Source organism: Bubalus kerabau, chromosome 11 (genome assembly GCF_029407905.1).
Source record: "Bubalus kerabau isolate K-KA32 ecotype Philippines breed swamp buffalo chromosome 11, PCC_UOA_SB_1v2, whole genome shotgun sequence".
Classification (NCBI taxonomy): domain Eukaryota; kingdom Metazoa; phylum Chordata; class Mammalia; order Artiodactyla; family Bovidae; genus Bubalus; species Bubalus kerabau.
Window position 1 is genome coordinate 8499169 of NC_073634.1, and position 13784 is coordinate 8512952.

Consider the following 13784-nt stretch of genomic DNA (forward strand, 5'->3'; position numbering starts at 1 on the left):
CACTGTTTCCACTGTTTCCCCATCTATTTCCCATGAAGTGATGGGACCGGATGCCATGATCTTCATTTTCTGAATGTTGAGCTTTAAGCCAACTTTTTCACTCTCCACTTTCAGTTTCATCAAGAGGCTTTTGAGTTCCTCTTCACTTTCTGCCATAAGGGTGGTGTCATCTGCATATCTGAGATTATTGATATTTCTCCCCGCAATCTTTTTTTTTTTTTTTTTTTTTTATTTTTAAACTTTACATAACTGTATTAGTTTTGCCAAATTGATTCCAGCTTGTGCTTCTTCCAGCCCAGCGTTTCTCATGATGTACTCTGCATAGAAGTTAAATAAGCAGGGTGACAATATACAGCCTTGACGTACTCCTTTTCCTATTTGGAACCAGTCTGTTGTTCCATGTCCAGTTCTAACTGTTGCTTCCTGACCTGCATACAGATTTCTCAAGAGGCAGGTCAGGTGGTCTGGTATTCCCATCTCTTTCAGAATTTTCCACAGTTTATTGTGATCCACACAGTCAAAGGATTTGGCATAGTCAATAAAGCAGAAATAGATGTTTTTCTGGAACTCTCTTGCTTTTTCCATGATCCAGCAGATGCTGGCAATTTGATCTCTGGTTCATCTGCCTTTTCTAAAACCAGCTTGAACATCAGGAAGTTCACGGTTCACGTATTGCTGGAGCCTGGCTTGGATAATTTTGAGCATTACTTTACTAGCATGTGAGATGAGTCCAATTGTGCAGTAGTTTGAGCATTCTTTGGCATTGCCTTTCTTTGGGATTGGAATAAAACCTGATCTTTTCCAGTCCTGTGGCCACAGCTGAGTTTTCCAAATTTGCTGGCATATTGAGTGCAGCACTTTCACAGCGTCATCTTTCAGGATTTGAAATAGCTCAACTGGAATTCCATCACCTCCACTAGCTTTGTTCGTAGTGATGTTTTCTAAGGCCCACTTGACTTCACCTTCCAAGATGAATGGACTATAGCCTTGTCTAACTCAAGGAAACTAAGCCATGCGTGTAGGACCACCCAAGATGGCCAGGTCTCAGTGGAGAGGTCTCAAAAATGTGTCCACTGCAGAAGCTAATGGCAAACCACTTCAGTATTCTTGCCTTGAGACCCCATGGACAATATGAAAACCAAAAACGATAGGACACTGAAAGATGAACTCCCCACGTTGGTAGGTGCCCAATATGCTACTGGAGATCAGTGCAGAACTAACTCCAGCAAAATGAAGACATGGAGCCAAAGTAAAAACAACAATCAACTTGGATGTGACTGGTGATGGAACGCAAGTCCGATGCTGTAAAGAGCAATATTGCATAGGAACCTGGAATGTTAGGTACACGAATCAAGGCAATTGGAGCTGCGAGCGGCCGAGAATAGATAACCCTCGTCGAAAGTCAGGAGCTGCGGCCAAGAGGAGATACCCGACGTCCAAGCTAAGGAGCAGCAGCCATACTTTGCTGGAGCAGCCGTGAAGAGATACCCCACATGTAAGGTAAGAAAAACCCCAAAAGACAGTAGGAGCTGAGAGAGGGCTTCAGAGGGCAGGCAGACTGAAATGACAGTCACAGCAAAGCAGCCAATCTGATCACATGGACCACAGCCTTGTCTAACGCAATGAAAATAAGCCATGCTGTGTAGGGCCACCAATATGGATGGGTCATGGTGGAGTTCTGACAAAAAGTATCCACTGCAGAAGGGAATGGGAAACCACTTCAGTATTTTTCCCTTGTAAACCCCATGAACAGTTTGAAAAGGAAAAAAGATACGACACTGAAAGATGAACTCTCCAGGTCAGTAGGTGCCCAATATGCTACTGGAGATCAGTGGAGAACTAACTCTAAAAAAGAATGAAGAGACGGAACCAAAGCAAAAAACTCACGGTTGTGGCTGTGACTGGTGATGGAAGGAAAGTCCAATGCTGTAAAGAGCAATATTCCATAGGAACTGGAATGTTAGGTCCACGAATCAAGGCAAATTGGAGCAGCAAGCAGCCAAGAAGATACCCCACATCCAAAGTCACGAGCCATGGCCAAGAGGAGACACCCCACGTCAAAGGTAAGGAGCCACGGCTGCGCTTTGCTGGAGCAGCCATGAAGAGATATCCCACATCCAAGGTAAGAGACACCCAAGGAAGATGGTAGGAACTCAGAGAGGGCATCAGGGGGCAGACAGACTGAAACCACAATCACAGCAAAGCAGCCAATCTGATCACTTGGACCACAGCCTTGTCTAACGCAATGAAACTAAGCCATGCCATCTAGGGCCACCTAAAACAGACAGGTCGTGGTGGAGAGGTCTCACAAAATGTGTCCACCGGAGAAGGGAAAGGCAAACCACTTCAGTATTCTTGCCTTGAGAACTCCATGAACAGTATGAAAAAGAAAAAAGATAGGACACTGAAAGAGGAACTCCCCAGGTCAGTAGGTGCCCAATATGCTACTGGACATCAGTCCAAAATGCAGTACTTGGATACCATCTCAAAAATGATAGAATGATCTCTGTTCATTTCTAAGGCAAACCATTCAACATCACAGTAATCCAAGTCTATACCCCGACCAGTAACGCTGAAGAAGCTGAAATTGAACGGTTCTATGAAGACCTACAAGACCTTGTAGAACTAACACCCAAAAAAGATATGCTTTTCATTATAGGGGACTGGAATGCAAGAGTAGGAAGTCAAGAAACACCTGGAGTAACAGGCAAATTTGGCCTTGGAGTACAGAATGAAGCAGGGCAAAGGCTAATCGAGTTTTGCCAAGAGAACGCACTGGTCATAGCAAACACCCTCTTCCAACAACACAAGAGAAGACTCTACACATGGACATCACCAAGTTGCTTCCCCTGCCCTGCCTGGCCTTGCCTGCAGAAACATCAGTACAATGAAGGCCCTGCCCCATGCTTTCCCTTCACTCCTGTGTCTGCCTCCTTGACTCTGCTGCTTCCCCAGGGCAGAGTGTCTCTCATTTCCAGCAAAACTGTGAGTAACAATGAAGTTTTCTTTCAATGGCACTGACCCTCTCTGTGTTGTCACTCAGTCACTGTTACAAATTAAGACCCAGGCACAAATCAGAGCTACTGCTCCCAACATGGCCAAGTACAATGGTAGCACTTTCATTTCTTCATTATTTTATTCTGCTGAAATACCCTAATATTCTAATAGGCAATTTCTGCTGTTCAGTTGCTTAGTTGTGTCTGACTGCTTGCGACCCCATGGGCTGCAGCATGCCAGACTTCCCTGTCTTTTACCATCTCCTGGAGCTTGTTCAAACCCACGTCCATTGAGTCAGTGGTGCCATCCAACCATCTCGTCCTCTGTCTCCCCTTTCTCCTCATGCCCTCAACCTTTCCCAACATCAGGCTCTTTTCTAATGAGTTGGCTCTTGGCATCTGGTGGCCAAAGTATTGTCTTTTTGATACATACTTAAGATTCACTACTAAAAGCTACTTTATAGGATTCAGCAGATTTTGGCACTTGGTGTTTTTTTTTTTTTCAGCACTAAGTTGAGCACTAAAAGTCCAGGTAAGGAACTGTAATGGTAAAAAGACCTTCTTCTAGGACACAGAAGTCAATGGCTTAGATTTAGGCATTTAGGCCTAGTGGAGAGGAGGTGATATCTGGCAACATTCAGGGTTCAATCTCACCTGTGTGGCTGGTACAGATGTCCCTACCATTCAAATCTGGCTCAGATGATAAAGAATCCACCTGCCAACGCAGGAGACATGGGTTCAATCCCTACGTTGGGAAGAGCCCCTGTAGAAGAGAATGGCAGCCCATTCCAGTATCCTTGCCTGGAGAATTCCATGGACAGAGAAGCCTGGCAGGCTACCATCCATGGGGTCGCAAAGAGTTGGACACGACTGAGCGACTCACACCTTCCTTGGGAATTAAGTGCTGATGAACCACAGAATCAGAACAGGGCCTTTCAGGACAGATGGTGTGCTAAGCACTGAGAGCTTCTTCCTGCAAGCTGCCACTGCTACCCACGTTAAAATGGGAGAAGGGAAACCTCCCTAGCTGACTCCAGGCACAGCTGCGTAAAATGAAACCTGCGCTTCACAAAGAAAGAAACCAACCTCATTGATTTTCCTCCTAATGAATGATGTTCATTCTTCTCCATATTTTTTAGATTTATTATTTCAAAGACAGCATCTAAATTTTAAACAGTAATTTAAGTGGTGGGAGAAAATATAAAGAAAGACAAGAAGGAGAAGAAACAAATGAATATTTTTTAAAAAGCAGGTCATAGATCCGAATGACTTTATGTAATACAGCTAGGTCAGGCAATGGAGTATTTTCATTGTATCAATGGCCAACTTTCAAATAATTTTATGACAAAATGGTAATATCATGGTTCACAGCAATTTTACCATCTATAAATTTGTTCTTTGATGACTGAAAAGCCTTGTCCTAAGACTTGACATATGTTAAGAGTTGAGTTACAACTTACTAAATGTTTTCTTGGCATTTTCTTGGTTTGGGTGAGAGAAGCAGTTTAAACAAAGACATCTCTTTGATTATAAGGATGTGATCCTTATATATAAAATGGGATCACCCTTCAAAATTTGGCATGTGAATTGGTTAGAACCTATGGTGGTTGCATGGATAAATCTTGAAACTTTAAATTTTTTTTTAAATTTGGAACTTTAAAAAAATATTCTTTCAATTCAGATGACAGGGATACACAGGGAACAAGATAACCCACCCCCCACCCCAGCAAAATCGCCTGGACTTTCAGAATACTGTCAGGGTATCAGTTGCATTTCAAAGACACAGGCAGGGATGGAATTATGAATCAAGTCACTCAGAAGAGTGACTGGAAAAATATCTAACAGAGTGTACTGTGCTTCCAGTGTTAAATTTAAGGAAGAAAAATTAACCCCCAAACTTTTATCACTCTAAGCAGATTCTGTTTTTATTCTGATGTAACTAGAGCATTAGGACCAGAAAGTTTTCAGTGAAGTTAAACTGGAATGCTCTGACTTTGAACAAGGAATTACATTATTTTCTGAGATATCCTTAGACGTAACATCTCTATCATAGTTTAAAAAAAAAAAAGAGGAAGGAGGAACAGGGAGGCATATGAACCGCTCTGTTTTAAGCAGACTTGTAGCAAACCAGAGTTGGGATTCCTTGAAGTTTGTAAAAGGAAGCTTTCTTCCTAATATGACTTGGGATATTGTTTCTTTCATTCGGCTTCATGATAAATAATGTAACCCAAGTGCTCAGGAAGTACCCACCTCCTGTTTTGAATGATGTGGAGGTGTGAGGCTACACAGAGCATGAAGCGATTGCAGTCCATTCCCTTTGGTGTCAAACAAAAACAAACAAAAAAAAGCTTTTGACTTAGAAAATGAACTTATGTTTGCCAGGAGAATGGATAATTAGGGAGTTAGGGATGGACTTGGACACACTGCTATATTTAAAATGGATAACCAACAAAGACCTACTGTGGGGAATTCTGCTCAATGTTATGTACCAGCCTGGATGGGAGCAGGGTTTGGGGGAGAACGGATACATGTATATGTATGGCTGAGCCCCTTCAATTTTCACCTGAAACTATCACAACATTGTTAATCTGCTATATCCCAATACAAAATTAAAAGTTCAAAGTTAAAGGAAAAAATTTCTGCTGCTCTGGTCTGCATCATCACTACTGACCAGACTTTTATACGAGAACACACAGAACGACAATACGGCTCAGAAAGGGGCAGACCGAATCAGGAAGAGGTAACAAGGATTCTGGTTAAAGAACTGTGCGAGTTATGACATTTCAAGAGTGAGACTGAGAAAGCAATAGCATCCAACTGGTAGGAGGAAACTCTATGCTCTGAGCACAGAAACTTAACTTCAGGACATCTCCTGGAGAAAGCAGGATCACACTGGTTATCTGGACACTCCCACACAGAACAGCAATGATAAGGCTTTAAGGTAGAAAAAGATTTTCAAGAAGAGAAAGACCACGGTCAAGGTACACCCACGGTCAAGAACCGCTTCTAACAGAGGTGTCTGGTATACCGCAGTTCTGCTTTCTCTCCGGTGATCAGCTTAGGCTGTAGTGCCTGAAAATGGTGACTACTACCGGCAGTGCAGGGGTGCCCAGGGGTGCTAGCGGTCAAGAATTCACGTGCCAGGGCAAGAGACGCCTGGGGCGGCAAGATCCCCTGGGGAAGGAAATGGCAACCCACTCCAGTCTTCTTGCCTAGAAAATTCCCTGGACAGAGGAGCCTGGCAGGCTACATACAGTCCATGGCATTGCAAAGAGTCGGACATGACTGAGAGATTGGGCACACACATTGTCAACACATGAATCAATAACAGATTTTAGAAATCACTTGGCCAAATTGCCTGTAAACCATGTTTAAGATGAGATTTAAGATACACAGTATGTAAGGCACTGGAAACAGGGATTGGAAAATACCTTCAAATTTTCTTTGTGATTAAGTTAAGTATTTGCTCACTCCATAATGAAACTGAGTTTCTGCCACTGAAACCTCCTACAACTAAAAACAAATATGACTATGAAATCTTTCTAATAAAAATGCTTGATGGATTGATGAACCAACCACCACTGGTCATCATTAACTCCATTTTTTAAAACTCAAACATCACATATCTTGAATGAATAATAAAGCAGAACTCAAAGCTGTGATAACTCTCTAGTGTGGTTTTCATCATCTCATTAAAAACATCCACCTCACAGACCAAGAAGCCGCCTAAACATACCAGCTGTTGGCCAGTGAGAATGAGTCAGCACATCGTGTTCAAATGGTTATTCCAACTAACATCATCAATATGCACCAGGGGGTTGAAGTTATACACAGTATTTCAATAGATAACAACTAGTCTGATCATAGTAAAACTTAAAAAAAAAAAATTTTAGGCTGGGTTTGGAAAAAAAAAAAACTTGCTGAATATTTACATCCCATACCCACCTCCCTCTCTTTGTATATTGTCCTGGTGTGCTTTCTTGGGATAAACAGATACCGAATTCATAGCACCTTTTTAACGTCTTTCAGTGGATGGACAGTGAGCTCAAATTTACTGATGGGTCTAACATCTAACGCCAATCTGAGTAGAAACCTGACATTTTCTAAATGCTTCACACCCACTGGATTAATAAGACATTGTGTTTCCAAGGGGTTCTCTGCACTATTTTGGTTGTATTCTTAACATCTCAATATGGGTGGAATTCTAGCTCCCTTTATTCACCCTGTGCTGTCTGGGTGTGCATGTGGGTGTGTGTGCACGCACAAATGCATATCCTCAAATCAACTACACTGTTTTCAGGTTTTTCTACATCTAAGGTACACCTTCTTATATTCTAATATTCATTTAGTTAAAATGTGCAATTTACCACATTTGAACTACTGCAGGACACAAAAACACAGCTCTATCTGGTTCTATACTACTTCCTGGATAAGGACTAACTTCACCCCCAACACTGGACAACGGTTTGATTTCTCCATTTCACACAAAGCCTCATAAGCATGTTTTCAGCTAGCCCAGACTCTGAGAAATATGCTTCCAGATAACAAGACAGTTTCCTTCTTACTACCCACCCACCCAAGCAAGCTGTTTCCGTCTGGAGGAGCAAGACACTTCACTGGGAAGGCAATCTTCTTTCTGGCAAAACCTAAACCACTCGTCAATTATCTTTAGTGTACTGAGCACTGGAAGCATCTGTTCCAGAGAGATTTTTTTAGGTTGTTTTCCAACCATGGGATCCATTCAGATTTCAGGCTGACCTTGTACGGAGTCAGATTCCATCTAGAACAGACTTAACTTCTGAGTAGGAGACAATGTCTGCCAAGTGTTCCATTCTGGAACCCTATCAACAAGCATTTTACAAAGCATGATGGATGGATGTTAACTCATCCATCCCTGGCACGCCTCACAAAAACTCAAGGCCTTCCAGAAGCCTCGACAGAAATCAACTATTTTTCTCCTTGCTATTAATGAGCTCTTGCCGACTGTTCATCTTACACGTGATGACGACTAATATTCGCCCAATGGCAAGCAGGCGCTCTTTCAGCGAGACCATGCCCAGTGTGGCCAGTTGAGCCTTCTACGCCAAAGGCAACACCACCAGCATCCACCAGGACCACGCAGGACCACTAGGGTTACTCTGCAAAAGAAAGGAAGACAAAATCAGCAGCTCAAGTAGAAGCCTATTCTCAATGTGGTCTTCTGTCTCATCAACACGAGCAAGAATTAAATGCTGCCTTCTCTTTTAGGTCTACTGCAATGGCACCCCGCTCCAGTACTCTTGCCTGGAAAATCCCATGGATGGAGGAGCCTGGCAGGCTGTAGTCCATGGGGTCACTAAGAGTCGGACACGACTGAGCGACTTCACTTTCACTTTTCACTTTCCTGCACTGGAGAAGGAAAGGACAACCCACTCCAGTGTTCTTGCCTGGAGAGTCCCAGGGACGGGGGAGCCTGGTGGGCTGCCGTCTATGGGGTCGCACAGAGTCGGACACGACTGAAGCGACTTCGCAGCAGCAGCAGCAGCACCATTCATTCAGCCCTAAAACACAAAGCTTCCTTTTTAAAAAGCTTTTTATAATTTATTTATTTCAGGCCGTGCTGGGTCTTTGCTGGTGCGTGGGCTTTTCTCTAGCCGCAGAGATTGGGGGCTACTCTCCGGCTGCAGTGCACGGGTCTCTCATTGCTGGGGCTCCTCTCGTTGCGGGGCAGGGGCTCTAGCGTGCACAGGCTTCAGCACTCGCCGTTTCCAGGCCTTACAGCACAGGCTCAGTACTTGTGGGTACTGAGTACACACAGGCTTAGCTGCTCTGTGGCATGTGGGGTCTTCCCGGATCGGGGATCGAACCCGTGTCTCCTGCACTGGCAGGCAGAGTCTCTACCGCAGAGCTACCAGGGAAGCCAAGACAAAGCTTACTTCTATGTTACACACTTAAATGGGGGGAATTCACATAAGGAAGAACCTGCCAAGAGACACATCTTCCACAGAAAACTCTTCATGAATTAGTTGTTCTTAGTCTCTTAAAGCTCTAGTTCATGATTCTCCTGGTGGTTCAGTGACTACGACTCCAAGCTCCCAATACAGGGCGCCTGGGTTCAATCCCTGGTCAGGGAACTGGATCCACATGCCACAACTAATAAGACCAAGCACAGCCAAATTAATAATAATAAAGCTCTAGTTCAAGTCTATGACCCATTAGAAGAAGTGATCGTAATTTTTATCTCTAGTTTCCAATGTTCTGTTATTGTTTTCTAAACATGCTCTACAAAGCAAAATGTTTATAAAGAAACAGTATAGGTACAAATTTGACTGTTATAAATCTTATAATAAAGTCAATGAGACAAATATACATATATATGAAATACCTATATATATGAGTTACTGTTAAATATATATATATGTGTGTGCGGCATCGTGGTTTAGTTGCTAAGTCATGTCTGACTCTTGTGACCTCATGGACTGTAACCCACCAGACTCCTCTGTTCATGGACTTTTCCAGATAAGAATACTGGAATGGTTAGCCATCTCCTTCTCAGGGGATCTTCCTGATCCAGGGATCAACCCCAGGTCTCCTGCATTGTAGGCATATTCTTTTACCAACTGAGCCACCTGGGAAGCCCATTTAATGAATTACTATTAAATATGTATATGAATTATTATGCCACCTGATTCATAAGCAAACAGGCACTTCTGGATTGAGCTCTGAGCAAAAGGTAACCACAGAGTTGTTTTCAATATTCCTGGAACTGAAACCAAGATACCCAGGTCTCCCTGCTTCTCCTCCATCCCCATTCCAGAAGCAAGAAGAATCCAAACTGGGAACCAGGGAGGGTGGCTCCGGGCTCACCTTAGCTCAGGGTGAGAGATGAAGAATGGCACCAAGGTCAAAGGGCATGGAGGCGCCCACGTCACCGTGCAGAAGGCACCCACCTCCCCTCCAAGGGAAGACGGCACAAGTGTCGGACAAAACGACCTTCTCTATGGTTCACACCCTCTTTTCCTCCTCACTTTACTGAGTAGGGAGACACCGAGTAGCAGGCTTAATGGGAAAGCCTCAGCATAAAGGGGCTTCCGTGGTCGCTCGGACGGTACAGAATCCGCCTGCAATGGAAGAGACCCAGTTTCGATCCCTGGGTTGGGAAGATTCCCCTAGAGAAGGGAATGGTTACCCACTCCAGTATTCCTGCCTAGAGAATCCTATGGGCAGAGGAGCCTGGCGGGCTACAGTCCATGGGGATGCAAGGAGCTGGACACAACTGAGTGACTAACACTTTTACTTTCAGCATAAAAATACCTCCCACATAGGACCTAAAATCCTCCACAGTGGGAAGACAGGCAGTCTCCCAAAGGTGTTCACCTTTAGGTTCCTGAAGCCCGTGACTATGCAGCTTACACGGCGGCAGGGACCCTGCAGATGTGAGTGAGTCAGGGACCTGGAGAGGTGCAGAGATGATGCTGGATTGTTCCTGGCGGGTTCAACCTCGTCACAAAGGTCCTTCCAGCAAAGAGCTGCTCTGGGCTGCGGTCAGAGGTGGGTGTGAATTATGGAATAAGGGTCAGAGGTCAACACTGCTAGCCTGGAAGATGGAGGAAGGGGCCAGAGCCAAGGAACACCAGTAGCCTTTCAAGCCCAGAGAAGGGGAGGAAATGGACTCCCCTTTAGAGCCTCCAGCAAGGAATCAAGTCTTGCCAACACTTTGATCACAGCCTGGTGAGACCTGTGAGGGATTTCTAATCCCCAAACTGTACAATAATAAATTTCTGCTGTTTTTAAGCCATGACAATCATGCAATGTGTTACAATTAGAGAAAAATTTGGGTTAATAGCAAAAACACCTAGAAAAAAGGATAATTCATACTGTCATCAAGCTAGCCTAATCACCTTGCTTTCTGAATCTGAGCTACAAAACAGAGGAGCAGCAGAGATTATAATAGAGCGGAGGGTGAGGAATGCCTGAGGGTGACTTTTGACCCAAAGCATTATCCTGGGTTTGGAAAAGACAGAACTCACATGCGAGTAAAAGACACAAGCCACCAAGAGACACAAAAAGAAAGGAAAATTGATGGAAACAATACAAAAGACACTTCACCTGACCCTAAACCTGCCAAGACCTGGCCCTGTCCCCTCCCCTGTCTCCAGGACAGGTGAGTGGGCACAGCAGGAGGAACTATACACTCTCAGTCACAAGCCCACACCATCCCCTCCTGGCTGCTGCTGCTAAGTCACTTCAGTCGTGTCCAACTCTGTGCAACCCCATAGACGGCAGCCCACCAGGCTCCCCCGTCCCTGGGATTCTCCAGGCAGGAACACTGGAGTGGGTTGCCATTTCCTTCTCCAATGTATGAAAGTGAACAGTGAAAGTGAAGTCGCTCAGTCGTGTCCGACCCTCAGCAACCCCATGGACAGCAGCCTACCAGGCTCTTCCATCCATGGGATTTTCCAGGCAAGAGTACTGGAGTGGGTTGCCATTGCCTTCTCCACCCCTCCTGGCTCCGTGATCCAAATGCGGGGGAGACGAGCCATTTGCACTTAGCAATGCTTCACAGACCTGAAGCCTGTTCATCACTGAAATACAACGGAATATTACTCATCCGTAAGAGGAACAAAACTGGGTCCTTTGGAGTGATGTGGATGAACCTAGAGTCTGTCATACAGAGTGAAGTAAGTCAGAAAGAGAAAAACAAATACTGTATATTAACACATGTACATGGAGTCTAGAAAGATGGTACTGATGGACCTATTTGTAGGGCAGGAATAGAGGAGCAGACGTAGAGAACAGAATTGTGGACACAGAGGGGGAAGGAGAGGGAGGGACGGATGAGACAGTAGCATTGAAATACACCCACTACTATGTGTAAAAACAGGTAGCTAGTGGGAATGTGCTATATAAGACAGGCGCTCAGCTCAGTGATCTGTGATGACCTAGAGGGGTGGGATGCTGGGGGAGAGGAAGGAGGCTGAAGAGGGAGGAGATGTATGTACACATGCGGCTGATTCACTCTGTTGTACAGCAGAAATTAACACAACATTATAAAGCAACTATACTCCAATAAAAACAAAACCCTATGATAAACCAAAATGGAAAAGAACACTAATAAAAGAATGCATACATAGGTATAACTGAATTCCTTTGCTATATGACAAATTAACAACAGTGTAAATCAACTATACTTCAATAAAAATAAATAATAAGAGAAAAAAAAAAGAGCATCACTGAAGCACTCCTGGGAGCAGAGAGAAAGCCCATGAAGATGGGACAGAGGACTAGGAAAGCTTCTAAATTAATGACAGAGAATTTTCTCATTTATTCAACGCCTGTTCATTAGAGGTAAGGCAGGATTAGGTACAAAAAACAGGGTCTATCCTGCTGATGGACGACAATTACCAAATCTTCTGATGTTGGTGAGAGAAGTACAAAAGAGACAGCCAACCAGAATAAACTGATTTCTGACAGAAAACAAATTACCTTCACGTAGTATTTATCAGAAAGCATTTATCATTTTTGCTCCACAAGGCACATGCTACTCTACCAGGTGTCTCTCTGGGCTGTTGATAAATGAGATGGTTCATAAACGGCCGTAACGGAGTAGGGAGCAGAGCAGGTACTGCCAAGCTTCGCTGGAGTGTGATGCGTCTCGACACACGAAGGCAGGAATATCAGCACTATGAAATATCAGCACAGCATACCTGAGGCTCAGGTTCTCTGTCTGGCATTGATCCAAAATGGCTTAAAATCTGCTCTTTTGTGGGATCCTGAAGTGACAAACCAGGACACTGACTGCTGATAAACTACAGCATACAGAGTTCCTCGCACTCTGGGCCTTCCACCTGGTCAAGGAAGAGAGACAGCCTTTTCAGCGATTCATTATCACACTTGTGTGTCCATTACACAGTTACCAAGGCCACGTCTGCTGAGCAGATTCCTGGCATTTAGCACTTCAGTAATTCATTAGCATTTCAATAAATGGACAGGTGGCGCTACTGGTAAAGAATCTGCCTGCCAACGTAGGAGATGTGGGTTCCATCCCTGGGTCAGCAAGATCCCCTGGAGAAGGAAACGGCAACCCACTCCACTACTCTTGCCTGGGAAATCCCATGGACAGAGGGGCCTGGCGGGCTGCAGTCCACAGGGTGCAAAGATCGGACAGGACGGAGCGCACACACACGGGTACACAGGCTCAAAGCAGAAATCTGCACCGTCACACCGTGGTGCCCGATCTATCCCACGCCCATCGGTAGCACCCAGACGGCTCTCTTACTATCGTAATATAAAAACGCATCTGATATTATTAGGAATCACTTTTAACGGCTACATGCAATCCTACATTTGAAATATACCATAATTTATTCAACCATTCACATAAGATGTATTTTATTAATAAGATAACACAAATAATATTAAGTAATTATGCAAAGTGTTTTTTTCCCTATGTGCGTGAGAAGGGGCTGTCATTGCCTCAGGATAGATTCCCAGAAGCAGAATTACCAAGTCAAAGAGTTGTTGTTTAGTTGCTTAGTCATGTCCGACTCTTTGTGACCCATGGATTATAGCCCACCAGGCTCCTCAGTCTATGGGATTTTCCAGGCAAGAATGCTGGAGTGGGTTGCCATTTCCTTCTCCAGGGGATCTTCCCAATCCAGGAATGGAACCCTTGTCTTCTGCACTGGTAGGCGGATTCTTTACCACTGAGCCACCAGGGAAGTTTAAGTCAAAGAGTTTTAGCAGCTTAAAACCTGTATTCCATGCCACCAAACTATACTTCAAAAGACATGCTATACAGCAACAGCG

General features: G+C 44.3%; 1 protein-coding gene across 1 annotated transcript in view; it reads right to left on the bottom strand.

The window, feature by feature from the left end:
* Window positions 1–210: 210 nt before the first annotated feature.
* LONRF2 (LON peptidase N-terminal domain and ring finger 2) overlaps window positions 211–13784 on the bottom strand; it is a 31137-nt gene continuing 17563 nt past the window's right edge. Inside the window, 4 exon segments of the mRNA XM_055539268.1 lie at window positions 211–8134; window positions 12683–12758; window positions 12760–12787; window positions 12790–12816. Coding sequence (XP_055395243.1) covers window positions 7940–8134; window positions 12683–12758; window positions 12760–12787; window positions 12790–12816 — 326 coding nt within the window. The 3' untranslated portion in view covers window positions 211–7939.